The 25106-nt window shown below is 37.2% G+C and overlaps 1 protein-coding gene and 2 non-coding genes across 3 annotated transcripts in view; all 3 read left to right on the top strand.

Annotated features, from left to right (window-relative positions):
* The first annotated feature begins 15033 nt into the window (after nt 1-15033).
* The window catches only part of Cpb1 (carboxypeptidase B1), a 30635-nt gene continuing 20562 nt past the window's right edge, over nt 15034-25106 (top strand). Inside the window, exons 1-3 of the mRNA XM_004629198.2 lie at nt 15034-15104; nt 15204-15279; nt 22664-22788. Of these exons, the coding sequence (XP_004629255.1) occupies nt 15034-15104; nt 15204-15279; nt 22664-22788 (272 nt within the window). The remainder of the gene's footprint in view (nt 15105-15203; nt 15280-22663; nt 22789-25106) is intronic.
* LOC111816227 lies at nt 21633-21734 on the top strand. The gene has a single exon (XR_002820674.1). It is a non-coding gene; the product is annotated as a U6 spliceosomal RNA (small nuclear RNA).
* On the top strand, nt 22993-23104 carry LOC111816222. The gene has a single exon (XR_002820671.1). It is a non-coding gene; the product is annotated as a U5 spliceosomal RNA (small nuclear RNA).

The following is a 25106-nucleotide window of genomic DNA, read 5'->3' as shown; positions in this document are numbered from 1 at the left end:
ACAACAAAAAATTCGTATGTGAGGCCTGTATGAAATGGGTTGATGTAGCCATTCTATATTATCAAAATACCATATAGTACACCATATACTATATATGTGTGAATTAAAAAATAAAAGAAAGGAAAAATGTCCTCAAACACCTGGAGAAAACATGACATTAAAAGTCCCCATCAGAAGACATCAAGAACGTCACTGGAAATGGAAAAGTTATAAGAGGCTTAACCATTAAGAGCCCAGGGAGAAGTAATGTTCTCTTACCAGAAGAAGAGAATAAAATCATGGAAGCCTAATATGTTTTTTTTACAGTTCTGCTTACAATTACGCATTATACAATTTACCCCTTGTGGATGAGTTCCTAAAGCCTGCTGAGACGTTGCACTTGGAGAAGCGAGTACATGCTGGCTGTTCTTCTGTCGTGTTTTATTTTTATTAAAACAGAAAACTTAAACAACTAAAAAAGATTCTCTTCTGTTAAAATTTACTCTTTCTAGGAAGGACAACAGCATGGATGAACATTTGTCCAATGTTTGTAGTTAAGTCCAGCAATAAAAGACAACGGCTTATACATTCATGCCCAGGCAATGTCCTATGGGCTGGAATTCATAAAATAAAGGCAGCAGATGGCGTACCTAAATTTAATTTGCTATTTGATTTATCCTTGTGTTACCACTCTGAAATGCAGATACTCAGTGTTTATCTATCGCTGTTAGAAAACACAAGACCATGCTTCTGGCAATTTATCATGTACTCTGATGTTTAACCATCAATCCTAAGAATGACAGCGATAGCCTATCCACAGCCAGTAATCCGTGTATCTGCAATGGCATTGTGTGTGGGGTGGTGCTACTACTCATAGCAAGAAAGCAATATTAGGGACCATGGAAGGGAAGGGTGTGTCTTTGCTCTTATTGCTCTAACTTCAAAGTAGTGCAGATATTTTTGTTTGTTAGTGTCTTACCGCTCAATGCTCCCTGAGAATGAGGAGACTTTCTTTAATTATCATAGTCACTTTTCCTTGTGGGAACTTCTGGGTAACATTGAGTCTTTGCTCATTAGTACAGATCTGATTAGTATCAGACCAATATTCTGGGTCATCACATTTTAAAATGCAAACATTTTAAGTCTTTTTTGCTGCTTTTTGCAGCTGTCAAAGTAATTCCTACTGATAATGCGTAATAACAGCCTTGCCTCTGAGTTAGATCAATGGTGAGGAGCAGCACACAGTGGCTGCAAAATCAGGTCATTAGTTGTAAAGAGAGCATAGCTGTCCTTGCCTATGAAGACAAAACTCTGAGGTAAAAGGAAATTGAACAAGATTCTGGAATCAATTTTTAAGTCTCAAAGTGCCAATTTAGAAATTCATTTCTGGGTTCTTCGGATGAATTTAATTGCTTAAGAGTATAGTATAGTACAATATCTAGTCTTCCAAAATTTGCATATCTTGCAAAACATCCCAACATTAAAATATTTTAATTCTAAAGGATGAAAAATACAAGTCCTCGCATCTATTATATGACTACACCTTGGAGCACTCAAATGCCAGCCTGCCCAAACGACTCCAGGAGAAGCTACTGGCAACCTATTTCTTTCAAGTGTCAACCCTCATGATTATCATAAGATTAGCCTCTAAACCACCCCATGACAATCTAGTAGACAGAAACATGAGCATCTCAGTGATGGAGGCTATAAGAACAAAAACCAAAAAATAAAAATCAATCTAGTAGTTAGAATGAGCTTGCCAAGGGGTAGCATCAGCTGCATTGTCTGTGTGCCTGAGGGTTACCTCTCCCAACTAATGTGACAAATAAATTGAAAGTAGACCGAAGTCATACAGAGTAAAGCATACACTTTTTGAAGATTTATATCTCGTAAATAGTACACAGGTTATCAGAAAATACCAATGTCTGAGTTGATTTTATGATTTTATGTCCTATCCGTTACAATATTTTATATTATTAACATGTATTTATTAAAACCCTGCCTTTTCCTCAAAAGGTTTTAAAGAGCTTTAATGTTCCATTATGCCATTCCATAAATAAAAATAGTTGGCCATTGCTTTACAAATTAGGAGAAAATAAATATTTTTCATATCTTAGTTAAATAAGAAAATGAAAATCTTCTTTACAATGTGTTTCCAATAGATGTTAATATGGAAATAAATGTAAACTGTTATTTAATAATTTCAAAAATTTGGGATTTTTTAACTAAAACATATCACTTAATACATAAGTCAAAAATCAAATTATTAAGAAGGCCTATGAGAATCAGAAAAGATAAATGTAGGAACAGAAACAGATTGATTTATTTGGTACCATTCCAATTCACCTTCTCACGCTTCTGTCCTGATTAATTGCCTCAGCAAGGAGCTGAAGTCTTGTTATGCTGTGTTCTTAATTCCTGTTGATGGAGTGTTGATACAAGGATAGACGAGCACCCACAGCATTTTCCCAACCTATTCTTCATGTCTTAATCAATCATAACTTGTCCATTTTAATTATCTCCCAAATTCCAAATAGAGATATGCTTGCAGGTTCCAAATGTTTGCATAGTTAGAAAATGTTTTCCTTATTTCAATAAGAAACCTCAAATTGATGACTCAGGGGTGGTAAGATTTATGGGATGCAATAGTGTTTATATCCCAGCTTTCAAAAACACTGGTCTGTAACTCAGTAACAAATAACATTCCCACCAGAGATATGCAGACTCTGCCCATTAACGATGATGATCATGTTTTTAAAATATACATATACCAACATTAGTAGGTACCACAGAGAAAACCAGCCAAGAAAGTGTTTACTTGCCTCCCTCTTCATTTCCATAAAAAGGCAGTTTGTTTGAATATTAAATATAAATATATAAAGTTAATAGGCCATAGGTGCACCTGTGTAACATTTGCAAGTAGGTTTTTCCCTCCCCGGAGCAATAGCAGCAGATTGGGTCATCAATCAATTAGATCCATCAAATTTTAGGAAAATTCTGGCTGCCTAACAAACAACTGGACAATCCGATAAGAAAAGATCGTAAGTAATGAGACAGACTCTAAGGAGATGGAAAGGGGTCCAGGGAAGGAGGGAGAGGATAGGCTGGGAGGGGCAAAAATGATCAAGATCAATTAAATATGTTTACAATTTCCCCAACATGAATGTAATTATTGTGTATTGAAAATATATACTGATTAAAAATATTATAAGTAGAATTTTCACTGAATTGTCTGAACAGATAGTTATTTTAGTGAGATGCTAACAAACCATTGCTAACTCTTTTCTGAAAGAGCTCTCCATTTGAGCTTCCTTTTTCTATCCCATAAAATTCCATTAAATTTTAAATATCAGTATTGAATCAACAATTTTCTTATTTCCTAGTAATAGCCAAAGAATTGATGAAAGAATATGATGCAAGGGGATAAATATAATTTTTCCTCTGTGCTTTTGGAGTTTTTAGAGGGAACAATTCTTCACAACAGTGAAAAAAAAGTGTAAGTTCCTTGATCAGTAACCCTCACATATATACCAGACATACCCAAATAAAACAAGTAAAACTCAAAAATAAATCTCTGAAAGATAGCTTAAATACCATTATTTGCTGAAATAAAGAAAGAGGAGTGTTGAGGAGGCACAGTTAAGATAAAGTGCAGGATGAATAGTACTCTGTTGTATTAAAAAAAAAATCTTTTTTATTCATTCCTCAACTGATGGGCATCTGGGATGTTTCCAACATTCAGGTATTAAATTGTGCTGCTATAAACATGGTGTGCATATATTGCTGTGGCATGATGTTTTCAATTCTTCCAGGAAGATACTCGGAAGAGGGATAGCTAGGTCAAACGGAACCGCCAATCTTAGTTTTTTGAGCAATGTCCACACTGATTTCCACAGTGGTTGTACCAGTCTACACTCCCACCAACAGTGGAGAAACGTTCTTTTCTCCCCACCATCCCTCCAGCACTTATTATTGATTGATTTATTCATGACAGTCATTCTTTTGAACTAAGATGGAATCTCAATATTGTTGTAATTTACACCTCTCAAATGATGAGTTATGTTGAACATTTTTCATATATTTTATCTTTTGTATTTTTTCATCTGAGAAGTATGTATTCATCTCAGATGCACATTTATGAATTGGGTCTTTAAGTTTACTTTTTTCAATTCTTTATATATTCTATATATGTCATTTGTCTGAGAGACAACTGGCTAAAATTTTTTACCACTCTGTGGGTTGTCTTTTCGCTCTGTTGGCAACTTATTTTGCATGCAGCTTTTTAGTAGCATGAAATCCCAGTTGTTCACTTTTTGTATTATTTCTCATGCTATCAGGGTTTTGTTCATGAAATCCTTGCCTATACCTACATTCTCAAGAGTTCTGCCTGCTGTCTCTTCCAGCATATATAGTGTTTCTGTGGTAATATTTAAATCTTTGATCCATTTTTATTTTAATTTAGTGCATGGCAATAGATATAGGTCTAGTTTTAGTCTTCGACATGTGGAAAGCCAGTTTTTCTAACACCATTTACCAAAGAGGCTATCTTTCTTTTATTGAACATGTCTGGCACCTTTGTCAAAGATAAGCTGGCTGAGTGTGTTTTGATTTGTTTCTACATCTTCTAATAAGTTCCATTGATCCTCAGGTCTCTTTCTTTGCCAGTGCAATACTGTTTTTATCATAGTAACTCTGTAATATAATTTCAAATCAGGGATTGTGATGTCCCCTGCCTTACCTTTGCTGCCAAGAATTGTTTTTGCTATTCTAGGTCTCTTCTGCCTCCAAATTAATTTTAGGAATGTTTTCTCTAGTTTTCTGAGATATGCTGTTGGTATTCTGATTGGGATTGCAATAAATCTGTATAGAAATTTGGGGACAATGGGCATTTCTCTTATGTTGGTATTTTGTATCCATGAAAAAAGGATACATTTGAGATATTTCTAGATACATGGATGGATAAACTTGAGGCTATACTCTTCAGTGAAATAAATCAAACTCACATGTATAAATATCAAACACCTAACTGGTATGAGAAACAGAAACAGTAAATAAGGACCAAAATAATCAATACAATTTGTGAAATGAGAAGAAATTGTTCAAAAAGAAAGAGGAGCTAGGAAAAAGGAAAATTAAAACAAAGAATTTTTAAAAGAATAAAATAGAAAAGAAAAGGAATAAAATAGAAAACAAAGCTTTATAATGAGGGAGGGGAAGAGAAGTTAAAGTGAGGGGAGGGGATTAGGAAAAAAGAGGAATTAGGAAAAATACAGGTACAAATTACCTATGATGAATGTGATCATTATGTATTTTTAAATGTATAAATAAACTTAATTTTAAAAATGGCAAGATGAGCCAACATTTTGGCCCTAGGCTTCCAAGGTCAATTAAGACTCAGGACATAGGAGAACTTGTATTGTAACGTCATGTAACTCGGTAGTGTCCCAAATTTTCTGATCAAGGAGATTATGGGGCCAAAGAGGAAAGTGATCACTGATGTAGAGTGTGCCTAAGGAGAGTCACATGGAGAGAAAACATTCTCTCAGGCTTTCACAGAGAGCACATTGGCCAAGCAATGGCCGTGACTCATCCACATGGCTGACACTGACAAAGGTTCTACAATCTGAGGTACAGGATCTTAGGATAAATCCTGAACGGATTTCACTGACCTTATCAGACTCAAAAGCTATAACTCTTGTTGCATAGGTCCTGCTTTACCTTGGTCTTAACCATCCAGAAGAAAAGTATAAAAATGAAGTATAAGAAGTAAAGCCATGCTGTTATGTTGAGCTATAGCGGACTCAGGTCAACAATTTCTGACATTGCCAGTGAAGCAGAAGACCCAATACTATTAGGGGATACTGGACTCTTTTAGAATATTTTGCTGAGTTTACACACCTATAATATTCAAATAACAGAACTTAACAAAAAAAGGATAGATGAATGTCCATTTTGTATCTGTGTATTCAAAATGGTTAGGATAGATATATAGTTACATTCTCTTAATGAATAGAGGAATTTGTTCTAATAGTGTTTGTAAATAGGATATCATGTCCACATCCTGTACAGCAATTAACCACTAGGAAGAATGTTGTATGTTACGGGTTGGTGCCAAAAGAAACGACGAGAAGACCTGATGAATGTAGCTTCAGAGGTCTAACTGAGATTAATCTCTCTCCAAGTGAGCTCAGAGCCTCAGAATCATCTCACATTTATTGAGGGGTAAAGGCAGACTAAGGAATGTGCATAATTACCTAAGTGAATACAGACTACTATCTCTATTAACTTCCACCATTTGCCTAACACTAGGTTTACACAAATGCTAGCTGATAACATCCCAAGCAAGGGATCAAAGGACAGGGTGCCTGCAGGAGAAGCTGTTATCTGCTGCCTTGGGTCCCAGCTTTCCAGGAATTTGCAAACAGACAGCAACCCTCCTCCGGCTCAGTCCAGTGTTCCCTGCTCTCTTGGGACATCAGACTTTTGTCTCAAATCTATATCTCTACAAAGAATGTATGCAATGTGTTAATTATTGAAACTGTCCTACCAAAATAAAATCATAAATTTTAATGACTTGTGCTTCAATGAAAAGTTTGATTAAATGTTAAAGAGTTCAAAAAAATAAAAAATAAAAATGGCAAGATGTAGGAAAACATAGTAACAAGGGTAAAACATATTATGCAAATTTAAGTCTGTGCCTTCTCTATTAATAAGAGTTGCTAATGATCTTGTTAAACTCATCCCTCTCCACCTGGTACAGACAGAACAATCACCCTTACAAATGGAGATTTCCTTGGGGAAGTAAACTTTCTCTTACCAAAGGATAACTTTCATTGTGTTTTCAGAGCTCCCCTTATCTCTGCTCTTTTTCAAAATAATCTTTATAATAAAGAGGCATATTTTAAGGCAGATCTTCTGGTCTCCTATCATTTTGGGAGAAATGTGTTTTGAATGCAACCAGATAGTGATGGTACAGGGCTTCTAAGGAAATAATTATGTGTAAAACAGCTTTTCAGTACCCAACAGACAGAAATGCAGGCACAAAATATCTGAATTTCTCCAAGTATTTAAAATTGTTCTATCTGATTTAACAAAAATTGCACATCTTCTGATTTATCTCTCTTCCCTGCTTATCATCTGGTCCCTTACCAAAGTGGAAGGGCCTTTTAGCTAATTCTTAAAACTAAAGAGTGTCCTGAGGCTTGAGTGTGTTGAGCCCAATTGCAGATCTAAGAGAATGTTGGCTATTAAGAGATGCATTTTGAACTGGGAGGAGATAAAAAAGAAAGGGCCAAGTGATCATTCCACTTTCAACTTTTCATGTTTTGTTTAATTGTGAAGACAATCAAATCTTGCTATGTTAACTTCAAAAAAAAAAAAAAGAAGAAAAGAATAGACACTTATAAAACACAGGAGAAGAATGTCAGGAGAATTACTCCCTTGATATTGTATGACTTGTATAGTAGACCTGATGAGCAGCAATCAAACCCATTTCATCTTTTTTTTATTTATTTTTTCCCATAATTTTATTGAGAAACAAGTAGCAATGAGACAGTTTCAAATCAAATTGGTAGGACAGTTTCCAGTAATTAACACATTTCATACTCATTTCATCTTTGAATACTTCATACTACTAAGCCAAATGACATTAACATGTCAATCACAATCAAATCTTCAATACTGAACAAAACAGACCAGAGGTGCTGGGGTGGATTGGCAACTGCTGGTCATCTTGTTACACACAGGTGAACTGAACCAGCATGACGCTGGGTGTGGGAGACCCACCTGACAGTTGTTGCCAGGAAGCTAAAAGGCAGAACTAGAAAAGCTGTTAAGAGGCTTTTGGGAAAGCTGTTGGGGAGCTGTTGGAAGCTGCCAGTGCTCTTGGGCTACTCTGCTGGAGAACCTTGTTGTGCTGGCTTTTCTGGTGAAGCTGGTTGTTCTTATCAGAGGAGGAGCTCAGGACCTTGTTGTCACTGTGAATGGCTGTGGTTCACTTAGGAGGAGCTCTGGTCCACACCTTGAGCACTGCTTCCTAGCTCCAGAGGGAAAAAATGGTACACTATTCAGTCTCCTGGAGAAGCCTGTTGCATTGGCTTTCTTGATGAAAACTCAGCCTTCCTCATCCTTGGAGGAGTTCAGGACTTCACTGTTGCTAAGGACAGTGGTAGTACTTTTCACGGGAGCATTGGTTCTTAAGCACTGCTTCCTGGCTCCAGTTCCGATCCTTCAGCCTGCTAGCACAAATCCTTCATCCCACTGGAATAGACTTTCTAGTTTCCACCACTGAAATCTGGGCCTTCCCAGTGCAGATCCATGAAGTGGGCCTTCCCTGAACAGTGTTGCAGGCTCTAGGCCTCCAGTTGGACCTGTGGGAGGCATTGTTTTGGGCTATAGGTCTTCAGCTGGACTCACACAGGACATTTCTGTGGGATCTAGGCCCTCAGCTAGATTCTTTGGTCTTTAGTGAGTGGACAGATTTCATGTACTTTTTATATAGGATTCTTATAAATAATCTTATAAAATATGTCCTGTATTATATTGTTCCCTTGCAAAAACCCCAAACTACAACAAGTATACAGGCTCAAACCTTTAAGATAATGTAACCTCAATAATGAACTCAATCTAAAATTCTCCAAATGTATTTCCAAATTCACTGGTCCAAAGTGATGTTCTTAAAGAAAACATTCTACAGTAGAACACAGCAGAACAGTAGAAATGATCCCTGGTCTTCTAATTTTAACTGAACTTGGCCAGCTCAATCCTCCACTGTGAGGAGAAATGCTTGGAAAATGCTATAAGTCAGAGTCTATTTTGATAATTGACAATAAATGTCAAACATTTCAAGAAGCCATACTCTCAAGGAGTGCTTTTGTTTAAGTTCAACATACTTAACCTTAGAACCCTATTCTACTTAATAACATGCGACACAAAAAAGGAAATGCTCTTTCAGAAATTAGGACCCCCACATAAAATCTGTGTCAATCTGAAGACTCTCCAAAATTTCATACTGTTGCAGAAAACACAAATACAAGGTATGTCTTGTGGTATTAATCACCAAAGCTGTGCACAAGTGCTGGCACATGTGCCACACACGAACAGGGGGGAGAGAGAGAGAGAGAGAAAGAGAGAGAGACAGAGACAGAGGCAGAGAGACACAGACAGAGAAAGAAGAGAGAAACTTAAAAACATAAACATGAGAAAAAAGGCAAAAATCTCAAATTTTAAGAAAATTTTTATAACCTAACAAAAATAAACTTTATTAATAAAAATATAATTGCCTTCTGCTTTGATTCACAGAGCATCAACTGTGAATTCTCTAGAATTTTTAACATTTCCAAATACAGTACCACAAGTCACCCACAAGTGATTATGTGCTTCTTTAGTAGATTTTCATTATTCTTTATTTTGCCATCCAGATCTGAAGCCTTACTCTAAATTTGGAGAATGCTCTAGCAAAAGATCCATACAAAACAGCAACCCTTCATGCTTCAAAGTGAAAGTTAGATGCTTACTTTCCCAGCAAAGGTATTAACCTGTGACTTTGATTTGAGAGCTGGTGACAAACAAAATGAAGACTTCCTGAGAGCATTCCTAGAAAGCACAGCAGTAGTACAGCAGTGGTGGCATTAAATAGTTTCTGTAAGGCTTATGTTCTAGCTGTAACTAAGACTTGACTAATAATTTCATCCCATCATCAGGACCACAAGAAGTGTTTCAAGGATAGATAGATGCTACATACATACATACATAGATGTCATAAATTAGGCCAAATCTGAAGATTTGGGTTACAAATTTTGGGAAGAGTAATTATCTTTCTACGGCCTGGGGAGATAGCTCAGTAGAATAAGTGCTTGCCTGGCAAGCACAAGGTCCTGAGTTCAATCCCTGGTTGAACTCAGGCCAAATAACTCAGAGGATTAAAGTATTAAGGGGCTGGGGTTCGATCCCCAGGCCTGCCATGCCGGCCCTGTCCCCTGGGCATGTTGAGACAGCAACTGAGACTGGGCATGCTGGTACATGCCTATAATCCCAGCACGTCGGAGGCTGTAAACAGGTAAATCACTATGAGTCTGTTCTAGTAGTAAGACCCTAAACACCCTGTACACCCCACCCTAAAATACAAAAAAAAAAAAAAAAAAGCATCTTAAAGTGGGGCCTGCCACTTAGCCCAGTTGTTTAAGTGCCTGCTTATACAAACATAGTCAGGCCCAGGATACTGTGGTTCGATCACCAGATCCTCATGCCTTACCAGACCTGCCTTTAAGGCATCCTGAGCCAGCCAAAAAAAAAAAAAAAGCCTTCCAAATGAGTTACTAATTCAGATGCAAAACCGTACCCATTAATAGCAGAGTTAACCAAAACAGAGGTCTAGGCTTAATAAGCATTATTAACTAAGCCTGTGAAGATAGTATTATTGCCAAACTTTTCAGCTACATGAATAAGAAATTCCCACTTTCATTTAGCTACCTCAGTTTTATTTTTATATGCAACCAAGATAGAATTTAAGGCAACCTAGGAAAATAATGGAAAAACCCAGTCAAGATTCATGGATTATAAAGGTTGCGGCTACGAAGATACTAACAAAGAACTAAATCCAAAAGGCAAAGTCAGTACGGAAAGGGGATAGGAAAAAAACAAGGAAGCATGAGGTCAGAATGTGGAAGAATTAACACAGTGATTTAAGGATGAATTTAAATCCATGAAGAATGAGCAAATAATACGGTTTACTGCATACGTGGAGCCCAGAGCATAAGGTAAGATGGCTCTGGTAATCTAGAGACATCTTGTGTGGACACCACTTGATATTAATTCAAGTATAGAAGAGACTAAGAAGAATCCCTCTAGGGAAACTGACAGTTCTAAGAATACAGTAATGGTCGAGGAGTCATTTTATGAATTCAGGTAAGCTTATAAATTTTTTGATGTGATTTTCTTTTTCCTTTTTGAGATAGGGTCTCACCATGCAGTTCAGTTTGGCCTTAAGCTCACTTTGTATCCTATGCTGTTCTTGAACTTGCAATGATCCTCCTATCTCCGCCTCCTGAGTGCTGGGATTACAGGCGTGCACCATCACACCCAGCCCTCATGTGATTTTTTTATGTAGTCATGAAACCAAAAGAAATTCTAGAAGGTTTGCACAATCCAAGAGAACAAAATTTGACCTTCCTAAGAAAGCAATACCTGTCTTATTATTAACCGCTCTATAATGTGGTTACTTGACAATGTGAAAATAACTTGACATTTTTATGAAAATATCAGATGGTTATTATTTCTTTATTCCTCCACTTAAAGAACCCTACACTTGCTACAGAACAAATTAAAATGATAATACACAGTTTGATCTTTCACAGAGCTTTCAATTCTAGTAAAATGAAAAGATCCACAATTACTCAACCACTATACAAAAATAAACAATATACACAGAGATAATGGCAAAGCATTATAAGAGAGTTCAGAGAAGGAAATAATAATACCTGCAAAAAGGGAAGACCTTTGAAGTCAACCACCTCAGATTTTGAACATTTGGTTACTAATATTGACGAAGTTATGCAGTTAGAATTTAACTTTTTAATTTGTCAATTGGATCATGGGAATCATGGAGAAGAACCAAACTGAAGGACATTCTACATAGTCACTGACCCATACTCTTTGAAAATGTCATTAATAGGGGCCGGGGAGATGGCTCAGCAGAATAAGCGCTTCCCTGGCAAGTACAAGGGTCTAAGTTCAATCCCCAGTTCCACCAAAAAAAAAGAAAGAAAGGAAGGAAGAAAGAAAGAAAGAAAGAAAGAAAGAAAGAAAGAAAGAAAGAAAGAGAAAGAAAATATCATTAATAAAGATAAAAGTTGAAATTCTAGTCCAAATTAAAGATACACGACAATTGAATGCAATCATGCATTGAATCCTAATCATACATATACAGAAAAAGCATTAAATAGCACTTTATCCCTGAAAGACTTTACTGGCAGTCCCAAAGCAATAACCAAGGTTAATGTAGATGACAGATGATATCCTTGACTACCTCCTAACAGGCAATGGTAGAGTTCATGCAAAAATTACTTAATAGATGCTCTTATGCCCAAATTATTACCTAAAGAGAAATGGAATAGTCAATACTAAAATGTAAGGAAAATTTGCCTGCCTACCTTTCTAAGGCAGACACTGGTAATTTATGCAATTTATTCTACTTTTGAGGTCACTAAGGAGGCCTGGTTGAGTTCCACTTTGGAGATTGGCTTCATCATGCTATTTGGAGCCATCTTGATATTAACTTTAATTAAATGCCACATTAGACAAATTGAATGGATTTGGTTCCAGCCCCTGTCAGATTGATCAGAGTAACCAACCAAGTAGCATAATCATGGGGAAATTCATTAAAGTGTAGAAAGCAGTATGTGCTGTTGAGAATTTATGTATCATGAGTCCCTGTGTTTCTCTCTGTCCGGGGAAAAATTTTATTCTGAATTATCTTTTCAAGTGTATTTTCATAGCAGACAGACCTATGTACGTGGGACCCACTGGGCCTACTGCACATCATACCCATGGGACCAGGGGATAAAATAAGTGATACAAACAAAGTTTACTCAGCTTGCTGTGTCAGGAGTAAAAGGCCTTTGTTTCTGACCCAGAAGTTTCATGCCTTCCACCAACCTCTATGAGACTATGACAGCTTATTGTTTTGCACATAGAATAAACTCTGACTCTTCACACTTTCACTAATTCTATGCCAAATACTGTAATGATACCAGTTCTCTTCAAGTTGATCCACAGATTCAATGCAATCCCAATCTAAGTTCCAGGAAGATTTTTTGACAAATGTATTCTAAAATATATGCATATATAAATATAAAATACTTAAAGTAGCCAGAATAATCATAGAAAAGAATAATTAGAAGGCTTATATGGACTCTAGGCTTAAGAATTTTTATAAAGTATATTAATTGAGGCACTGTGGCAGTTGTATAAAATTAGACAAACATATCAATGAACCCCAAAAACATCCAGAAATTGGCCCACACATCTATAGCAACTGAATTTTGACAAAGAAACCAATTCAGCTCAGTGGGAAAATAAGAGTCTAGTGAATATCCACAGTTTTAGAAAGCCATTAATATAGACTTTACTCCATACATGAGGACTTTTAGCTACAAAGTTTCTTTTTTGCTCCGAATGCCTTCAGGGCAGGTTTAGCTGGTTTGGGTTCTGGGGATGGAACCACAGCAACCTGAGCCTGACTGCTTTGTTGAAGCAGCCACTTAAAAAGCTGAGCTAAGGGGCAGGCCCCCCCCCCCAGCTACAAAGTTTCTATAAACAAACATGGGTGAATTTGTCTGAGAGTTCCGGATAGACAATTTGTGGGAAAGATGTGTGACTGTTGGTTAATTGATGTCACCTTGAGTGGGAACGCCCACCTCAACTGAGTTAGTGTGGTTCTGGTTCTGGTTAATGGAGTTCTGCTATAAATGGAGAGCAAGATTTGATGCTGATTTCTCTCAGAGACGCTTCAGTTTTCACCAAGTAGGAGCTCTGGTGCTCGCCCTTGCCTTGAGCGTACTTCCACTGGCAGCTCGTGTCTTTTATCTTTGCCTTAGACGTGGTCTCCTGGTTCTCAGCGCCAACTGCGGATTTTTCCGCTTCCAGCGTGGACCTTGCAGCCTACCCGCGCAGACTGGATCCTCTTCCTTTATTCCACTGTGGCTTCCTCTGCCTCTCGGTGTGGGCTTGCCCAGCTGGATGTCATGGGCTCTGGGCCTTGGGCTGTGCTCCCCTGGGCCACTGTCTTGGGCTCCAGGCCCTCTACTGGATTCTCCGGTCTCTAGCCTTAGCCTGAGGACAGAATTCTATTCTTCAGCTGACTCTAGTAAGCATTGACTAGTACGAAGTGTAAAAGCTAACTGAAAAGCATAGATAACATGGAACTAACAAAACTTAAAATGCTTTCTCATCAAAAGATAAAAACGAGGAAGTGAATATGCAAGGGAAGAAATATTTGCAATATAGACTTTTAACAGAACTGTATTTAAACTGCATAAAAAAGTGTTACAAAACAAGAAGGAAAAGTCCAACAACCAATCTCTTAAAAATACAAAAGACTTCAATAGATGCTTCACAAAAAGGTATTAAAAAAAGATATTCAATATGTTTAATCATCACAGAAATGCAAATTAAAATAACTAGATACTTCACACTCAATAAAATTATCATAATTAGGCAATAAAAAATTAAAAGGGGAGAGAACTCAAAGCAACTGGATGGGAAGAGGTGTTTAAAATGGTAAAACCACTGTGGAAAAAATATTTGGCAGAATCTTGTAAAGTTAAACCTACCTCTAAACTACTGTTTAGTAGTTCCACTAGATATTTACTCCCATTCAAGTGAAAATACATGGCAACAAAAAGACTTGTTCAAAAATGTTCATTACAGTTTGACATGACAATGACAAAATTGGAAATAGTGTAAGCATCTACCAACAGGAAAATAGATGAGCAAATTATAGTCTGTTCCTCCAAGGGAATATTATTTATTAATAAAAAAAGAACAACCCAATAACATAAACAAAAATACTGATAAATATATAAATGTATATACATTGATAAAACTCATCAAATTCATAATTAAATCTATAGAATTCGCTGTGTATAATTCTCAGTTTAAACAAAAGAAGAGTAGAACATACATTTTATTTAAAATTCAATTTCCTCCAGCCTACTCAAGGTCTATCATTCATATTAAATAACTAATGAGATTACTTGCTCTGTTTCCACAGGTGTTGCAAGAGAGATCTTCTCAGACCTCACACAGCTACCAAGCAACACTGCCAAGAAAATCACTAATCAAAATCTGATAGTGTCCTCTGAGGATAGAGTTCAACAGCGCAGCACATGCCTGGCAAGCTCAAGGCCCTGAGTTCAATTCCCAGTACGAAAAAAAAAAAAAAAAGAAAAGAAAGAAATTCTGATAGTGTATATTTGCCATCTAGACAAGAAAAGAACACTCTGGACTATAAGAGCAGGTGAGGCCCTGGCTGTCCAGCTGACACGGTTAAGCACAATGTTGGTGCCCCTGATTCTGGTGGCTGCAGCCTTGGCATCTGCTCATCATTCTGGAGAGGACTTTGAAGGGTAGGTGAACAGTTCCTTAAAGAATTAGTTCTTCTTTGCCCAAGAGTTTGGACACATCTGATTTTAAATGTTTTATTTTTCTGCTGTTTCGCCATTTAGAAGTAAAGTTTTCCGTGTCAGTGTTGACAATGAAAATCATGTGAACTTAATGCATGAGTTGGCCAGCGCCAGACAGGTAAGTAACAATTCTATACTTTAGGGTTTGGGATTTTTTTGGGGGGTGGGTTGGGGTTGGGCGATGGTACCAGAAATCAAATTCAAGACCGTGTGCTTGCCTGCTGCTGAGCTGTATCCTTGTCCGCTTTTCACATCTACTTTAAAAGTCTATTGTGCTGTGATTCCATCAAAGGAAGAATAACATGAAATAATAACTGTAGCATTTTTGGTAGCAAGAAATAAAAATCTGAAAAGTATTTAATGTCTCGATACCTTCTTTCTCCTAAATTAGATCACTGTACGTGGCACAGTATTATAGATCCGTGTATACTTTTAAACAATTTGTGAGTGCAACACCTGAAAGAGTTGGAACTGTCTTGGACACTATAAAACTTGTCCTGTGAAGTCACCCTTCTAAAGCAAAAGAGAAAAATGATCGACTTGGATGTTCCTGATAAACTAGGCTTTTGTCCAACTTCAAATTCATTTCCACAACTCATGTATCATCTGTTCTCTTTGATTTTCTTTCATTTCAAGTCAAATGCTTGCGTTTTCATTACCTTGATTTTGGTTCCCTTAATGATAGAATGTAAGCCTGGAAAGAAAGCAGGAAAAAAAGGAAAAATAAAAACATGAGTGACTTCCTTACTTTTCTTCTGCTTTCAAGAAACTGAAATCTCTCTCCTACTTTCTGAAAACCACTGTGTCTGCATTTCAACAGATAACAGAATCAACATGTTTGACTACATATGTTTTGTGGCAGGAAGCTACTGTTGACCACAAGTATTTCTGCTTCAGCCAATGCTATTTCTTCAAGAATACACAAAATAAAATACTCCCTTTGCTCCTAAATATCTGTCCTTCATTTATCAGTCTGCATTTCAGTTTTTAGTCTTTCAGGTGTAGAAGAAGGAAGAAATAGTACCACAGCCATGAAATGAAGATTAGGATTGAAAGAGAGTTTCAAGGCATTTATTCCATTCTTCCACTGAAATCTAGAATTTCCTCCCAAGAAATAGCATCAAGCACTTCCAGAAACAATAGATTACCTACTTATATAATCACTCATTTTCCTTACAAATCATCTTAGTTTTCTTATATAGAACTAGAATCTGCCTCCTCTAACTTGAACTCATTAAATTGTAAGAGTCAAACACTGTGTTACCCTCAAGATTTATCTTTTTCAGGCTTTCTGTCATTTCCTTTAGCATAACTTTATAGGCTTTTTAGCATTCTGGTCTCCTCTGATTACAGCTCAGTCTTTCTATCTCTATTTCTTTGTTTAAATGTAGCTACCAGAACTGACATCAGGGCCCCAAGTGTGTTCTGATTAATACATACTGTAGGAACATTGCCTACGTTCATTTGTAAAGGGAACATTTATTAATGGAATCTAAGATTCTTTTTAGCATCTTGAACAGCCATAGAACATGCTTGGCCTCTGTTAAGTCTGTGTTCAATCAAAACCATTAGGGTTTTTTCTCACATACATTACCCTCAAACAAGGCATCCCCCCTTCTGTGCTTGCCTAATTGATTTTTTTTACCTAAATGTGGGATTTTAGATTTATGCTGCTAAGATGTATCTTGATAGCCTGCTTTCAACAAGTCTGGATCCTTTTTAAAATAAATTCAGACATCTAAGGAAATAATTCTTCCCTCTAATTTTTGCATCACCAGCAAGTTCTGTAAGTATGCCTTCTTGACTTTTATCTTTGTCACTGAAGAAAAGTATTAAGTGAATCAGGGCTCAGCACAGAATCGATGTGTCCTTTATGTTTTACTCATTAAGTACATATTTACCATGAATCTCCTGTGCACCGGACACCACATTAAGTACTAAAAGTGATTCATTAACCCTCCCTGGATAAATTTGCTCAGCCACTCTGAGTTAGTGGGGTGTTTATCTAGAGCTAATGCTGTGCCACTTTCCAGCTTGTAAAAAGGATATCAATGCAGAGACCTCGTCAAATACTTTATTGAGATGGAGATCCAGTATTCTACCAGGTTAGTGGTCTCTTCCAATACTAAGATGACGTTAATCGGACCTGACTTGTTCTTCCTTTGAATCATGCTTGCTCCTAGAGACCATAGCTCCCTTTTCTGAGCTCACACTCCATCTGCTTCCAGTTTAGTCGGCAGCTTTGCCAGAACTCATGCCAGGCCCCAGGAGCTCCTGCTTCTGGACTTCACCTGTTTTACAAAATCTGAGACAATTTTCTTCTAGTCTCTAGTGAGCCCTTTAAGCTCTCATTCTTCCAATATTGCTGAGAATGTTTTATAATCACATCTGCAGTTCTTTGTAAGTTATCTAAAATTCAGCATTTTATGATGGTCAAGAGTAGGAAATCTGGTCTCGGGATGCCGGGGATCAGTTCCTGACCTTACCACTTGCTGCTTGAGACTTGGACCCTACTCTGAGTCTTACTTTCCTCATTTGTAAACCATGATAATACCATTTACCTTAGAGCATTGTTGTTGTTAGATTTAAAAGAATTAAAAATAAAGCACTTAAAAATAATTTAAATAGGAAGGGCTACATGAGCCTTTGTTACCATCACTAGACCTGGGCTTCTGAATATAATTTATAAATTATGTTTGTATAATATAATAGTATAATCACTCATCCCTTCATCTACTTGGGCCTCTGTGTACTTCTTCCAGAAGCAGGATTGCAGTTCAAATAACATATGAAAAATTCTTAATGGTAATTTCATCTATTGTTAGAAGTAGAAACAATAATCACTAGCATCAAATCTTTCTTAAGACAATACAGGACCCAAAAAAGTTAGAGGACTACGTTTTCGCCTTCAGTCACAAACATATGCTTTTCCTCCAACAGTAAGAAACAGTTTTGTTTTCTCTTTTGTATTATTTCCATCATGAAATACAGAGAATTTTATTCCCTTAGCAGTCATGTGGAAGGGTATATTTTGGGTGGTAGCCTTCCTGATAAGATCATTACAAGGGCATCCAGTCTTTGTATTCAGCCTTGGCCATGCGTCCTTCCTTTCAGCTTTTGAACGTGTCCTTTTAAACGTGTTCTGAGTATGCTGGAGAGATCTGTGACCACGTTGCATTCTAGCAGCCTTTCTTTCTTCACCTGTAATTGTTTTTCTTTCTTTTTTTTTTTCTTGTATAGTAAAAATTTTATTTTATCTCCTTGCAATCAAAGTTGCATTGGTTCCTTTTAGAGATAGTCACCATAACACCTAATCTGATTTCTCTGGACTTTCTTGAATTTTGGTGTGTTTTTCTCCATATTTCTGATAACATAGCTATGGTCTGCTTGTGTTCTCGTCGTTGCTGTCACACCCGAAGTTTCCTCCTTGCTGTCTGAAATTAGGCTTGGAATAGAAGTTGCTTCTTTTTCTAACAAAGAAAAATATCTGCAAGATAAATTAAGGATCTGTGAGGTGGTTGACTTACAATCAAATGCAATACGAAAGAACAAATTTGTGAGGAACCAAAGATTTCCAACATCAATATTTGGTGTTTGTGTTCTAATCTTCTTCCTGACAGAATTTAAAGCATATATGCTACTGTATCTTGCTTTTGTGCTAGTTTTGTGATACAGTTTAGGAAAAACTCTGTTTGTTACCCACCTGGTTAATTAAATTGATCTTCTCACCAAGTTATTGCTTAAAGATATCCCCCTATCATTCAATAAATATTCTGTATGGTTTTCTGCCGCTCATTTCCCTACATTTATCATTTACAACTTCTATTTCATAATTTCTGAATATATAATTCAATTCTCCTCTCTGTGTATGTTTTACCTCATTTCTAAATTTTTGGCATTAATGTCATTCATAAATTCTTGACTACTTCTTGAAACCCATATTATCTCCTTATGTTGATGCTTTGAGTTTTTTGTGTCCGTACTTGGGGAACTGATAAGCAGTTATGGGGACATAGTGTTGTTCCTGCCCACCTGGAGCTGATAGTTGGCTGTCCCACTGCACAGAGGTGGAGACTATAGGATAGTTAGTCTACATCACACTTGCAACTCTTTACACTGGTAGATATTAACAGATTTACTAATTATAGCCATGTCAAACTAAAATTCTGAACCTCACATTAGGTCTGCAACTTTTCATCAATATGCTCTGTTAATATGCAATGTATTGATTATTGTAAATGTCCTCCTAACCTGTTTTGAAACTGTTTCATTGAGATTTTATCTTTTTCTCATTAAAATGAATAAAACTTAAAAAAATAAAAACTAAAAAAATATACCTAAAAAATGCTCTATTAAAGAATCTATTGTTACAACAGAATTTTACAGTGTTCCAATATTGGACAAAGCAAGAATCAATGAGCAAGAGCTTAGGACATTATAGAAAGCAAGTTTCAGTTTAACATCAGAAAGCAAATCATGGGCTGGAGAGATAGCTCAGTAGCACAGGTGCCTGCCTGGCAAGTGCAAGATCCTGAGTATGATCTCTGATACCAAAAAATTTAAAAAAAAAACAGAAGGAGAATAATATTCAAGGTTGTCTTACAGTTACCTCCAAAAACAGTATGGAGTGGAAAGCTAGCATTTTTTTTCTTGGCATACCAGAGATTGAACTCAGGATTTCACTCTTGCCAGGCAGTCACTGATGATGCTGTGCTATCTCCTTGGCCCTTGAAAGCTAGCATCTTTTTTTAAAAACAAATTTAATGTTTTTTTTCTTTCTTTCTTTCTTTTTTTGTGTGTGTGCAGGGTATCACTATGCAGCTCAGACTCATAGTGAAACTCCTGATTTCTGCCTCCCTAGTGCTGGGATTACAGATGTGCACCAGGGGGTGGGGCCAGCACAGCATGCAGTGCCAGGGATCAAACCCTGATCCCTGTACTTACCTAAGCAACTGTTTAGTCTGCTGAACTATACCACCAGCCCTGAAAGCTAGCATCTTGACAGGGGCCCATTAAGAGCCAAACCTTGAGGCAAAAATTTGATAGGATTTTGTTTGAGAGTGCAGGTAACACTGGTAAGAAAATTTTAAAAAGAGAAATGACACAGTAAAGGGAAGGCAGTCAACAAAAGTACAGTATTTTTAAGCTGGCTACCACAGAGGACTGCTAGAACTCAGCCCACAGAGAAATTTACAGAAGAGTACAAACTACACATTTCAAAATTATTCCACCATTTCAAAATTATTCCAAGTTCAGGAGTTGGAGAACCTAGACAACTACTCAGAGTTACTCGTCGAGTAGCTCTATAGAAAGTTATATTGTTGGTATTTCCTGACAAGCTAGAGCTAATAGTTGGGTTTTCCAAGTTCTGGGAAAAAGACATACAGATCTGGAAAGCAAGCACTCCCCTGAGCACAGGAAAAGTCCAAGCAGTTATGTGCAAGTAAGTCAGCACTGTCCAGGTAAGCTACCGACGCCTCGGGGCTTTGTGTGCTTCACCAGTGCCAGACTTCTGTGTCTATACTAAAGTCCCACTTTCTTCTGCTTCTTGCCTTGGATGGAGAGGCATATGTAGTGCAGATCTAGCTTTCAAAAATACACTTTATCATATAATGTCTTTGTCTGCACTGCCCTTCTCTTCCCAACATTGGCTAACCAGAACTTATCACCTCCTGTTTTCTCTGTTCTTATCATGTCATGCCTTTGTACTTCCTCCTCTGTCCTTTAACTTCTCATCTTTATCCTGTAACCATTGACTCACTGAGCTACAACTAATACTTACTCAACCAACAATACTTTCTCCTTTTGACCCTTCTGGTGAGAGCCACATTCACACCTTTGCTTCCGGAATCCTGTTGGATAGATGCTCAGTTCTTGCCTTCCATTGGCCTAGAATTCTCTGTAGGCCTAACCCAGGACTGAGAACCCGCTGGACTTCCACAGCGGTTTAACTACAGCTGGAACAGGATAAAGTTTACTGGTTTCTCCACAGATATATGTTAAATCAAATAATATTAAAACCTTACCTCCCCAGATTCTTGTGTAGTCTCTTAAGACTGTCCAAACTTCCTTTCCGGTTTGCAAGCAATGGTTCTTAGTATCACCATCACTCACGTATCAAGCCTAAGACTGACCCACAGACATCCAAACAGGAACTGGATGAAGCACAGAGGGAAAGAAAGATGCAATGTCAGGCTCCCAGTCTTCTGGGCCTCTACTCAGCACAAGGGAGAAACAAGAAAACATGTTCTTACATGTACCTGTATAGTTTAGTTATTAGTTTTCTGGGGACAATGGACATTTAAAACTAAACATCCACCAATAAATCCATTAGGATCATCAAATGTGTCACACTGTTATTTTGTATTTCTTCTGAAGTTCTTCCATGGAGACAGAGGTCATTCCTAATTTGCCTTCTGAGATATCCATAATCTCAGACACAGAGCCCATTAGAAAATAAATCCTCAGTGCTTGCTTCAGCAGCAAATATACTAAAATTGGAACGATATAGAGCAGATTAGCATGGCCTTGTGCAAGGATGACACGCAAATTGGTGAAGTGTTCCATGTTTTTTTTTAAATTAAATAAATAAAATAGGTCCTCAACAATAGCTGAAAAATAACTAACTAAATAAAAATGTCAGGACATTACTGGATGCCCAAGTGTATTCTCATTTTAGCCATGATGCCCAGACAACTGCTGTGGAAAAATACCTTGTTTCTTTTTGTCTACCTTCCATGGGTCAAGGATGATCCTGGCTTTACACATTACTAAGACATGGATAGAATCAAGTTCAAAGATTAACTCCTAAAATAAGTTCATTAAAAAGTGAAAGGGAGGGCCAGCCAGAGAGCTCAGTGGATTAAAGTGCCTGCTTAAGTAGATGCAGGGACCAGGGTTTGATCCTTGCGTGCAGTGCTAGGGTGCCCACACCCAGGGCACCCTGAGACAGCAATTGAGACTGGGCGTGGTGTAATCCCAGCACTTGGGAGGCTGAAAACAGGAGGATCACTATGAGTCTGAACTATGTAGTGAGACCCTATAGATGCTGTACTTAATACCAAAAATAAATAAATAAATAAATAAATAGGAAAGCTCAATTTTTTCCACAAAATTTGCTCACTGTAGCTACTTCATTATCACTCATTCAGATACTTACCCATCATCACTAAGACTGTTACCACAACAAGTACTCCAGAAAATCAATGAGTAGAAAGGAGCAGTTACAGAATACTGCAGTTAATTGGCATTGTAGAAAAATAATAATATGTTTTTCATGTTTATTAATAATCAGTTAAGGTTATGTATGTATTTGTAAATATTTTTGTAGACATCTAATTGCTTAGTCCCAAACTGTACACTTAATGGAGATATCTTTAAGAGACTATGTGGGTCATTTTATTTTGAAAATAACTCAGTGAAATAGCATCACAGTGTCCTATCAGAGTATGCCTGTACTGAATTATATAAATCTAAAAGAGTATATCTTGATTTTTATTTAGATTGACTTCTGGAAACCAGATTCTGCTGCTCAAATCAAACCTCACAGCACAGTTGATTTCCATGTTAAAGCAGAAGATGTTGTCACTGTGGAAGATTTCCTGGAGCAGAACGAACTACACTATGAGTAAGTTTATGTGTTGTAGCCATTAATTCTCTTCCATTGTGTGCATTTATCAGAGTCTTGGAATAACCCTGGGAAGGAAAAAAATGAGACCCAAACCAGGCCTTCCCCGTGCCCTCACCAAGAGGTAATGGCAGCACTAGTCTTGAAGTACATACCTTAAGACTTTGGTCTAGGTAAATTTTATGTTTGATTGATACTCTAACGATACTCTGGTTTCTCTTCAGATCGTATAAATCTTTCCCCTTTTACTAAAGATTTCCGTGGTGATACTCTAACGATAATGAATTTGACTCCTGAACCTCAACTCTAGCTGGAAATCTGATCTGTTATAACTTTAGAAAAATGCAGCCGAACCAGTGGATGTTCTGTTATCAACTACACATAAATGTTTTTGTTTTGTTTTGCTTTGTTTGTGACACTAGGGATTGAAAAATGAGGCTTTGTACAGAGCTAAATATCTGTGTGTGTGTGTGTGTGTGTGTGTGTGTGTGTGTGTGTGTGTATTTTTGAAGCAGGGTCTTGGGAAGTTGCTAAGTCATCCGGGCTGTGTTTGACTTTGTGATCCTTTTTCTTGGGCTTTGTACAGTGATGGGATTATAGGTCATGTCACTCCACCTGACTCAGACACAGTTTTAATCCCAAATATTCTTCCTGGGTAATCTCACACATTGTGAGTCAATAGGACTCTTTCTGTTTACTTAGTTTAAAAACAAGATTAGAGACAGTCTGAGTGACCTGTCTGTCCTTTTCCCAAGATCCCACCACTATCTGTGCTGCTAGAAGAAGAATAGTGAGAACGCAAAGAAAGAAAACTGACTCAACCAAGATCTACTGTAGAGTTGCCTAAACTGATCTCTCATGTCTACAATGTCCAAATACCATGCTGGTCCATCTAGGTCTTTACAAGATGGCAATGCCTTCCTAAGACACAGTTGTCCATCACTGATCCAACAAATATATGTTTGGCGCTTCTATATACGAAACACTAAAAAGGCTAGATATGGCTTTCCTTCCTGTAGGAAAAGGCAAGCTTTAAATAAGATATTTCAATAGTGTAAATAGATGTTTGGAAGGGCAGAAAGATGGAGACTGAATGGAACAACCAACTCCAGGAGTCAAGGGAGGCTACCCTATGAAATGAGGCTGCAGCTGAGAATTGCACAATGAGGTGGGGTTAGCCAGACAAGGAAAAAAACCACACTCCAGTTAGATAATGGGGGTATTTAGAGAGGTGGCAAAGAACCTGGAGGTATTTACAGCAAGGAAAGAAAGAAATAAGACCTACTAAACGTAACTTGACTTTCTCAAACCTCAAGAGTTGGGGGAAAAAAGTGTCTCATGCATATGTCTGGTGATATGAACAATTAATTTGAGGACAACACTGCACTGCAACAAATACTGAGAAATTCAGATTATTTTGTTAGGTGAAATTTTGTATCACTTGTAAGTTTTCTGTTTTAACACTATTTTGTACTTCCTTGAAAAAATAAAAAAGATCAGCCTTCAGAAAGAAAGAAAGAAAAAAAGAGAGAAAGAGAGAAAGAAAGAAAGAAGTTCTTCAGTACAAAGCAGAGCTCTTCCTCCAAAAGTGGGCCAGGGAAGAAAAGAGAAAAATTCTTCATTGTTATTTTATTTTATTTTATTTTATTTTATTTTATTTTAAAGAGAAATTATTTTTGAAAGCATTAGAAACAATAGAGAATTTCAAAAAGTAAGAAGGTCTAGTTCCAAGTGTTCAAATACTATTCAACAAACTCCTACCACATGCTAAGGTCTTTATAATGTTTTGAAAAAAAAATCTATGTAATTTTCACATTAGAAAATTTGTGGGGGGGGTTCACACCTTAATAATACAGAAAAACAGTATTTGTACCAATGATGACACCAGCCAGATCACTGTAAAATCTGTACTACCATCAGAAATGGTGTAGCATAGCACACTGAGTAAAGGCTTTGGTAAAAAACCTTGGATTGGATTCTGATCTCAGCTTACAACTTCCTGGCTGTGAGACCCTGGGTAACTTGCTTAGCCTTTCTGCGCTTCGGTTTCTTCATCCAAAGTGAAGATATAATGCCAATCTTAAAAGACTGCTGTGAAAACGAAATAAAACAGTGTGTGAGTTAAGTTGCACCTGGTATTACTGTCATTGAGAATGATGCTGTGGCTGACTACTATAGAAAAAGGGAGAACGTATTACCCTGTTTTAAGGACCAACAAAACTGTAACATTTGACCCCATTGTCATGCCTCATCTAGCTTCACTGTCTGCTTCTGCCTGAGGGAAGTACCAAAATGTGACCTCTAGTACCAAATATATA

This window comes from Octodon degus, unplaced genomic scaffold, assembly GCF_000260255.1.
Source record: "Octodon degus isolate 3935 unplaced genomic scaffold, OctDeg1.0 scaffold00028, whole genome shotgun sequence".
Taxonomy (NCBI): Eukaryota; Metazoa; Chordata; class Mammalia; order Rodentia; family Octodontidae; genus Octodon; species Octodon degus.
The sequence above is the reverse complement of the archived record's forward strand: the minus strand, read 5'-3'. Positions and strand labels throughout refer to the sequence as shown.